A 10,369-nucleotide genomic window follows, 5' to 3' on the forward strand; every position below is an offset into this window, starting at 1 on the left:
CTGAGATTCTGTTTTGAACGAATGAATTAAACATCCTACTCACTTGGCAAGCTCAACATCTAGGATCCTGACATTGTCAAACATCTCCTTCAGGGCTGGGTAGTTCAGGGTGCGGATGTTGACCACGAACTCTCCAAAGAGGCGGGCCGAATCAAACTGAACCTCATCGAGGGATCCACGAACGAGCCTGTCCAGGATGTCACGGGTGTGAGCTGCGCTCTCCGAGGCGGACTCTGGCTGCTCCTCGAATTCGTACGTCAGGTTCTTCTTGACCATGGAATCTATGAGAAAATGAGGTTTGAAGCTCACTCTCATTGAAGGGTAACAATGGAAAGCCTTGATTTTTGACAGGAATATTTTACCTCAGAAAACATCAAAAGGTTGAAATGAAAACAAGACTTACAGTGTCAACCAAATTACTTAGACAAATGATTTAGTAATCCAACAATTACAGTATTGTGGATTGTGGTCATCACAAAAGTGTCGGAGATATATTGGGGAATGAAAATTAACATTCTCGTGTTTATGACAGCTCTTGTGAAATAAGTGCACTTTTAAACAAAAGCAAATATTTAGATTTTTTTCTCAAGCGGAACACTCACCCTTCAGTTTCAAGATGGCATTCATCTTGAAGGTATCCTTGTACTTGAGGTCCTGTTTGATAACAGACATGATGCCGCGCTGCCCATCATAGCTGAACGGATTGAAGATATGGCTTTCCGTGCAGTTAACCTTTTTGATGTTGTCCTCACGCAGCTCATAGGTACACATTCTGGTTGAGTTGATGAACTTGTCAGCAATTTGCTGAAAAGGAGAGGAGAAATGCAGACAAATTAACCTTTAACATTGATTCTGAAGAGGCTTGTGCTTCAGTGACATACAGCCAGTCTGTTGATGAAGCCAAAGAAAAGCTGGTTTGACTCCGACATTTTACTTCTTAAAAATAACTTTCTCGCTCCAGAGAAGCAGTTGAAATTTCACGATTTTATTAAGATGTCTTATCCAGGCAGCTGCTGTATGAAGTGTAAAGCTGCTAACAAAGTGGGAGAAAGTGGAGAAGTGGGAACGTACCATGCTAGTGAGGAAAGAGGTAGGAGACATAGTAACGGCCCTCTGCTGCGGTCGGCTGCAGTTGTTCAGGTCGGTGGAAATGGAGAGTTTCTGCATGCGTCCCAACTTAGAGCGGTCGGTCACAGTGCGTTTGGCCGTGCAGTTTCCGTTGACGGTGGTCTCAGAGACGATCTCCTCCTCCCTCAGGTCATGCTGCAAGGTGCTGACAATGCCCCTCTTGATGTTCAAGATGTGGATGGGCTCATCCTCGTGGGCATACATCTCGACCAGCCGGCCATTGTCCATTCTCAGCACCAACTCGTGCTCGCTCATCGCCTGGGAGAACTCCCGGTTATTGGTCAGGCGCTGTCGGTCCGTGTTCTTGAGGTTACATTTCTCAGTTTTTAAGACCAGCATGCAGTCCGAGTGTGCCTCGATTGTGACATCACAGTCGATGGTCATACCGGTCACTTCATCGCTGGTGCCGTTAATCAGGGTGGTCACCGAGGTGTCATATTTGAGGAGGTAGCTGAAGCCAGACTCGAACAGCCTGTCACCTGAAAATGACACAATGACAGTGACAACATGCAATGGTTCAGGAGAATAAGTATGTTCACATTCTATGAGTTCAACTCGAAGCTTTTACCAAATTTTATGTGAATGTAACGTGCAAAGAAAAAATGGTTTTGAATCAAAATAAATTAATTTTCAGCTGTATGTAAATAACAATGCAGATTTCCCAAAAAGCTAAATTTTATTCAGAAGGGGCAAAAGTTACCCAGAATGAGCAAAGACAAATGAGCAGTAAATCAGACTTGGAAAAATATGAACAAGGCCAATTCGACTGTTTTGAATGTCAAATGTAATTTGACAACAATTTCACTAAGTTGAAGGTCGAATACAATTTAATAATTCCACTGTTTTCAAGGTCAAATATCATTTCGACAAGAACAAATGTAACAAGACAAGAATAAGCCTTATTATCGAAACATTTCTGAGATATCAAAACATTTTGTGGCATTCGTTGACTTTTTAGGCGATGAGTATCATGATGCAGCAGACGACCATGATCAGACCCCCCTCCAAAAAAAATTATTACTATCTGGTTAAGAATCCATCTATTTCCCCAGTATATTGACACTGACAGGTCGTGCGTTGCACCAACAGAAGGTTTACCGGAAAGAAAAAGAAAACCAAAAGAAAAAAACTAAGAAAAAACAAAAAAGAAAACAGAAATAGAAAAAAAATATTCCAAAATCAGAAAAAAAATCCACACATCATATTCTTAACAAGTCCTGACCCATTTAAATTCAAAAGACAAGAAAACCGCAAGGGAAATGTGCATTACAACAGAAAAAAAAGTCACATTAGTAAAGGAATTCCAAATGCCAGATTAAGAGCACATGGCCAAAATTTAGATTTGAGTTTCCCGCCAAAAAGCGACACCGCTCCGTCGCCACTAACACAGACACAGAAGTTATTTATATCTATTTCAGCTCCCCCATCTCTTTCAACACCGACTTTTTCACTCAGCCGTTTAAACCCTTGATCCCGACTGAAAAAAATGAAACGAGAATTGTTTGTATCGATCTTACGGCAGCTCCACCTTTACAACTTGGGCACAGATTCGAAAAGAAATTTTGCAATGCGCAAGAGATAACGGCGGCCCGTTATTATTTACCCGGCGCTAACCAATTAACTTTATTGGCCATTGTGTGCGCGATATCGGGTCCCGACTTTTGGAACGGCGTGGACAATTGGGCAGCTTTTGTTCAGCGCTGATCCTTGTTCATCTAGATAACATTATCAAAAGTCAACAAACAAGATCAGCGATCACTTTTAAACCCCATCCACACCTGTCATTTATCAAATTTTGGGGAAACAAGGTGCTAAAAAGGATACTGTCAATGACAGTGCCAATTTGGGTCGACCTTAACAATGCGAAAGAAATTATTACGAAATGGAATAGGTAACGGTGGAACACCCGGGCGTCAGATGTTGCGAAATTTTTCCAGAAATGTTACATAATACTGCGTCATACACCAAGAAACATAACGAATAATTTTTGCCCCAAAAGTTGGGTACCAGGTGAATCCCTTAATTGTTGGGCAAAAAGACATAAAAGCTGGGTTTAAAAAGTTATATGTTCTGCAACTGTCGGTAAATGAAACAAAATTGCCCACACATCAACTGAGAATACTACTTTTCAGAGTGCAGTAAAAAAAAATGGATAGGGTCTAAAGTTCTGCATTAACTGTGGTTTTTCCCCCAAAATCTTATGAAATCTGCAGTGAAACAATGGTTTTTCTAAGTCCGAGCTTCATTCCTTCCAAAGAAATAAAACAGTCACTCACTCATTGGAGGGCATTGCTGTTCGTCGCCCCTCCAAGCCACGGGCCCTGTCGGCATAAAAGAAAAGAAATTATTATAAAAGAAAAGTATGATAAAACATGTCCGCGGTTTTGGGGGGAACCAGTCACAGCTTTTCAAAAACCATCCTGTGCCCTCTTTCCAGAAATTGGCCTTAGTTCAAGGCAACACTCACGATAGTGCACGCTTCCATCCTAGATGTTGAAAACTTCATGTTTTTCTGTGTCAGTTTTATCATTTCATTTTAAAGCTAGGTTGCCCCCAGGGGCTGCTTCCCCCCTTTCAGGAATTGATAGCGCCCAACACTTTGGCGTCTTCCTTTGGGGGGGTCCTATAGTCTATCTTTTCAAAGAAGAAAATCCCCGTTCCCCCACCCCGACTCAAACGTGAACGCATTACAGCAAAGGATCGAAGTTGTTTGACGTATTTTTAAAAAGAAAGAAACTTGGAGCTTTTGCATTCGACCCAAGCTGTTCATTACTGTTCCATTCCCAAGATCAAGTTAGAAAGCTTAACTATCAATTGTCTTGTCCTCTTAAAACGAGATAAATACAGAACAACATTGCTGTTAAAGTTTGCTGCCCTTGTGGACGTTTTATGATCTTGTTTAGAACAAGTCATTCATAATAAATCATCACAGGTTTCTGTACAGAGAGGGAGGGCGCATGCAGCGATTTCGCAATTTTTCTGACCGCCATATAGAACTTTTCCGCCTGCGCGCGCGAACTTCGCCCCACACAAAGAGCTCGCTATTGGCGCAAACACAATTAGCATACAATGGAGCCGGGCATGCGCAGTACCCACGAACCGCAGTGTGCGTTAAACAATGACCTTCCGTTCCTGCGATCAGCTGTGGGAAGTAAACAAGTTGCCGGCTTCTGACAGGTTTCAACTGTAAAACTGTCACCTAACAACGGTGTGCGGATTGGACAAGTGAGGCAGTTCGTGTTAATTGAACACAGAAGCCGGGGGGAAATAGGTCCCGAAAAGTGAACAATGGTACCAGTACTTTCTGGCTGTGACATGACTAAAATAGATCTAATTAAAAAATTAAAAGCAGTGTTCATGAACGGATAAAATCCTTTCCGGGTACTAATAAGCAGGCTATAAATGACATGTAGGAAGCAAGGACCTCAGTAATAAAGTTTATCGACTGTTAGAAAAATGATTACCTCAATGTTTTATTCACGTATTGTCATGATTGTCCTTCAAATTATACTTTGCTCTTTGTTTAAACAAGTTTACCAATCTCAGCCGGAGAGGGACGAGTTTAACCATAACTGACTGATTTTTACCGGAAACATTCATATTTTAATTCTGGTTGACAACAAATCATTTAACGTTAAGATGTTAACTTTCAAAGATCATCGGTATTATTCAAGTTATACGTAGTTAATGAAATAAAGCGAAACGTTTTAATTATTCTAAAAAGCATAACATAAGACAACATTTTACCACATTTAAATAAAATTGTCCAAAATTTAAAGGAAGGAAAGAAAGTTATTTTCATTAAAAAAAAAGACAATGAAAAAGTTTAGAAGGTATACTCACAGGCCAAGGCGCTGGTCACCGTAAGGAGAAGTACGCAGAATCTCATCTTGTGGCTCCAAACAACAAGACGAACTCGGTGGAAATTAGCAGCAATCAACCAGAGCGCGCTTTATATACTCCGTTATCTCGACCCCCCGTGAATGATTGCGACAGCTCTTGGAGTGGGAGTGGGTTTTAGAGGAGTTTCCAAATCAGTGCCTCCACAGTATATCACAGCTGCCAGGGAGGATTTGAGGCCTTGCATAATTGTGTGAAAGCTCAGCGATCATGATCTTCGGTCATGCCTGCCTTGTTGACAGTAATAATTAATCAACCCCCCCCCCGCGACTGACCAATGGGAAGCTTGTTACCGTGCAAAGGGCATCCCCCTCGGCCAGCCTCCGATACGAGAGACATGCCCCCGCGACCCTGGGATTTCTCCCGGTTATTATTGTCGACGAGGCGAGTTGCAGCTTACGGGCTGCCTCAACAGCTAGACTAGCCTCCAGTCGATCACGCGTCGGGCAATCCTTGCATGGCATAATTATACCTCAATTGATTAAAACGAACTTGAAAGCGATTCTGAGACTGCAAAAACAAAGACTTGATCGTGTTCGTATATCAGTCAACTGATATTACACAAACTTTACTCTAGTATTACTGGACAAACTTTTCAATGCTGTCACCTTACACGTTTTCACCATGATATACTTTGAGTTTGACTTGAACTTCGGAAAGAATTTTTAGGGCAGGGGCTTCACTCGTTTTAAGGCTTAGCTTGCTTAGCGTAAAATACTTTTTCCCCCGAAGAGGTTACACTAATTGGAGATTACAATAGATTTTCTTGAGCAGTGGGTGATTTTTAAAATTTTTCTTGTTTGACTTTTTTGAGTAAATGCGTAAAAATTTAAGAGGATATCACGAACTACAGCAAGGGTGAACCTCTGTGCACACTCTGGGTAGAAACTTAACAGTTCCCGCAATTTTCGGTTTCAATAACTAACACGCGTAAGTCTCAGGACGTATTTGCTTTCAAGTAATAAAATCTTCGTCGATTTCCCAAGCAAGAATGGTTTTCGCTCAATGCTACTATGATCCACAAGTACACGAATGGGTGATTGGTGTTAAACATTTACCGTGTATTTCGTTTGAACCGAGCATCCACGATACGCATATTCGCGAAAAATACAATCCATAAATAAATCCCAAGACTAGTATCAAGTGCACGTGCATTATACCCCCTTTCCTTAACGTTAATTCGTGAAACCTGAATTGTTTGTTTTCACAAGCTGAACCAAACTAGGACTTGTGGGTTAGTTCGTGATGTCGCCGACGATAAGATGTGATTTAATGGTTCTAAATTTCCACTGCAACATTTGACAGCGGCGCCACAAAATTCGATGTCGTTTAATACACAGTCTTGTTACAGCTTTAGCTCGCACTGGCCAATGAAGTGGGCCTTGCTGGAACATGGATTAATGGAAATGAATTTGTGTGAAATAAGCACACGTAGCTACACCAACCAAGACTTAGAACAGTGCCGCACGAATTTAAGGGACACGTTCTGTCGCGATTCGGTTTCGATGAAGCCGGCAGATACAACAATGCAAAAAAAAAAAAAAAAGAATTAAATACAAATTAAAAATCGTTGCTCACAGGGGACCATGCCAATACTTTTCACCAGTGTTCAAAGTTTTAGTATCATTTCAACACTGTTGGTGTGACATTTACCACCATCCAGTGCATCGTGACACATGTAGGTGTGTAAAGTAACACCAGCAGTGCGGAGTATAAAAGCCTAAGTTTGATGAGCATCAGCCCTTAATCTAATTAACAAGAGAAAGTCAAATAACAGTGAATTACATATTATGCCTGATTTCTTCGGCCTATTCGTTCTTAATCAATTTGAATTACAACAAAAATTACGCCCAAATAACCGCTAGGCCTAATTCAAACCATCTTAGCGATACATTCTATGACGAAATTGAATGATTAAATCGGTAAAATGGATGGCCAAAAAACCCGAATTTGCTTTTCCAATTCAACGCCATTCCCGGAGTGAGACGAATCAGTGTGTTTTTTTCTTTCGTGATTTTCAATGCCCTGAGAATGAAATCCAGTCGTGTAATTTCGAAATTGGAATCAACATTTAGAGAGAGTGACCCCTCTTTGACGAAATTAAATTTCGTTTAAGCATTTTTAAATGAAAGAAGGCCGTGCTAAATTAACCGGCAAAACCTACATTAGACAATAGAAAGCAAAAAGGCGGGGTGGTGTACGCAGACTTGTAGGGGGGGTGCAATCGACGAGAGCCTAATTATTGTGACGTGAACAAAATAATGGTAAATGGTGAGCTGTTGACTACAAGGGAATAACTATGAATGATAAAATTAAAAACACTGCTTAGGAAACTAAAATCTTGACTTATTCATTAATTTCATGTCATGTGTTCATTGTGTTGCAGACTTGACACTTCGCATTTTCTGTTTGGCTAGGGGCCTGTACATAATTTCGATCTTGCTTATTCAGTGTTTTTCGAAGCTGATAGTTTCCTGAAACATAGACCACGGCAATGTCTATAATTCATTTCTTTTTCAAAAACAAGAAACAGTTTCAAGACAAAGTATTCTGCCTTCAAATATTAGTTTTTAAGACGTTTAAAACCCGCAAACACTCCAGCGGACAAAGCCCTTCGATGGAAAATTCCCTGTTATCTATAAATGCCTTTTCAAAAACACAATCAAGAGAGGTGGGATTTCTCTGTGTCAAGTATAGCTTTCTCTACGCGCGTGCACGCGCCGTGCACGATAGCCGAACTTGGTTGGCCAATCACAAACGCCGTTACACGTGAACGGCAAAAGCCCCCCGGAAACAAAAACAGCGGAAAATGAAAAACAATGAATACTCGATTCATATTTTCTTTCATGAGTGCCTTTCAGAAACACAATACATGTATGTGCAAGTAGCTGTTGTTGGACACCAAGGCTGTCAAAGTTTCATGAAAGCCAGGGGACCGAGCGATTACAACTTGAGAGCGGTCAGATAATCGCTGAACCCTGATTGTTTGGCAAACTTGAATTTGATGATGAGCAAATTTGCCTGGCAATACGTGATACGGACGCGACGCACCCGTTAAAAATGTGCTCTGTATCAATACTGATAGCGTGCAACCTTGGAAATAAATAAACCTGGGAACCACCCGAGCACCATGTTTGGTCTTTTTGCGGTATCTGACAAGCAGGTGTCAATTGTTCGACTCCAACAAAGCATATTTTAGTTGTTATTACACAAGCTATTTTAATCCTTTCAGAGAACAATCTAGACGTCCCCGAGCCGATACGAGAGATGATTTCTCAACGAGTAAATAATTAAAATAACAGGTCAGCAAAAACAGTTTTTACCAAAGCCTTGGGATTCGATAAACCCCCAACAAAGTGCCAAGCGACGTATACATTGCAGCCACATGATATTCGTCGAGATTGCTATTAATAACTGTGAATGAATAGATGGTTTAAAGTTTTGTCTTCTAATTGAGGGGAAGGAAATCATGGAAGGATAGAGGCGGGGTTATCAAAGACACAGAATGAAAGACAGGGAAACTGGTATAGCAAACGCAAATTATCCAAATGAAAAAGATTTATTATTCGGGTTTCAGGTTTTGAAAGAGCAGCCTTAGAATTTTTGCTTACATTTACTATAATCCCCGTTTGGCAAAGAAGCAAATTCTTTAGGATTTTAGCAAGGTACGTTGTAAAGAGGAGATTAAAAAAAATTTTCTTTAAACTTGGAACCTATTTCAAATGTGAATAAAGAGCGATAAATTGCTCTCCTGTATTAATTCATAACACCCCCCAAACCCATGAAAGGAATTATATTAAGTCAAAATGACTACCTTGGTGTGTTAAGTATGTCAACGAAAAACAAACAGCTTGCTTTTGCAAGACTCTAATTTCAGAAGTTTGGGGACATTCAGCAAAAAGAGACAATACACTATATACCATACCATGATCTTAATCTAGTACTATTTGTGCACTGTGCCGCATATCGACAAAGAATAAAGCCATATTTACACGCACAATCTTGGCCCGAAAAAAGATTGCAAAGTTGAATGGATTGATGATCCTATTCATGAAGCACACCCCGAAAGTACCAGCGATTCTTTCGCAACATTTTGCGCGCAATCATGATCGTATTTGAAACCCCATTTTCATGGGACTCACGAACACTGTTCTTGGGTCGTTGATTACGAACGTCGTAGTGCAAAAGGCCAGGAGCGCAGCTGCGCTGAAGGTCAAGAAGATAGCAGTCGCCATTTTGACACCAAATGAAATGATGGCATGACATTTACTATCTCACATTAAATAATACCCCCAAATATCCATATTAATTGGTCAGGGTAAATTCCCTCCGATAGCCATGAGTATTTGCCCTGGGTTTCATTTTCCTTATTGTGAGTGTTTTCTAGTTTATGTAACAAAACCAAAGTTACAGTATGTACCTATATCCGCCATCTTTGTTCTTGATGTTATTCATCCACTCCCCAGAAAGTGAGGAGTGAGAATCTTGTTCGCGAACAATGTTCGCGTGTTGATTCTCCCCGCTCGAAACCCCGTTCTCGTGTTCGTCTAACACGAGAACGAGGTTTCGAATACGCGAAAAACTTGCAGTTCCACTCGCCTGTCGTGTATTCAATGCCATGTTTCTGCACGGTCAAATACAATGTACATGTACATGTACGTGCAATGGCATTTTCCAGTGTGGATACCGCACACGCGCTCGTATTTGTACGGAAGCTCGTTAAGGCCACGTGTCTTTCTCTTTCACGGCGGTGCGTTTCTACGGCGCTCTGTGAGTGCCATCCGACTTGTTTAGATACTGAGATAATTTATCTTAGTAAGTCGAATTATAAAGCGTATTTAGTCGATTTAACGGGATAAATTATGTAGCTAAACCGACTTCCTAACTTTATCGCGAGATATTTTATGACATCACACCTGTTTGCAGAGTTCCTTATATTGACTTAACATACGTCATGAAGTCTACTTCCAGGACTCGGTATGTCATCTCGGAGAGATAATTTTTGTTGTCAAGTCTACTTCCGGATTTTTCTTGTGTCAACTTAGCGAGATAAGTTAAATACTCAAGTCGAATTGCTATTACTAGTAAGTCGACTTGGCGATACAATTCATGTCATCAAGTCCACTTTCAAAATTCACTCTGTCAACTCGTCGAAATAAATTTTGCTGTCAAGTCGAATTCCCAAATCTAGCAAGTCGACTTGGCGAGAAAATACGCTGCAGGTCACGTTCTCTTGTGAGTAGTCAGTTCATGCCTGCATGTTGTACACTTGTTGACATGGATTATCTCGCCAAGTCGACTTACTAGAATTAGTAAGTCGACTTGACTCATCATTTATCTT

The 10,369-nt window shown here is 40.8% G+C and overlaps 1 protein-coding gene across 1 annotated transcript in view; it reads right to left on the reverse strand.

Annotated features, from left to right (window-relative positions):
- The window catches only part of LOC110985170 (uncharacterized), a 29,861-nt gene extending 24,741 nt beyond the window's left edge, over positions 1-5,120 (reverse strand). The window contains exons 1-5 of the mRNA XM_022246003.2: positions 4,972-5,120; positions 3,405-3,449; positions 1,072-1,607; positions 603-804; positions 44-281 (exon numbers count right to left, since the gene is read on the reverse strand). Coding sequence (XP_022101695.2) covers positions 44-281; positions 603-804; positions 1,072-1,607; positions 3,405-3,449; positions 4,972-5,017 — 1,067 coding nt within the window. The 5' untranslated portion in view covers positions 5,018-5,120. The remainder of the gene's footprint in view (positions 1-43; positions 282-602; positions 805-1,071; positions 1,608-3,404; positions 3,450-4,971) is intronic.
- Positions 5,121-10,369: the final 5,249 nt, after the last annotated feature.

Source organism: Acanthaster planci, linkage group LG12 (genome assembly GCF_054643075.1).
Source record: "Acanthaster planci isolate LZ-2023a linkage group LG12, COTS_SCS, whole genome shotgun sequence".
Lineage (NCBI taxonomy): Eukaryota > Metazoa > Echinodermata > Asteroidea > Valvatida > Acanthasteridae > Acanthaster > Acanthaster planci.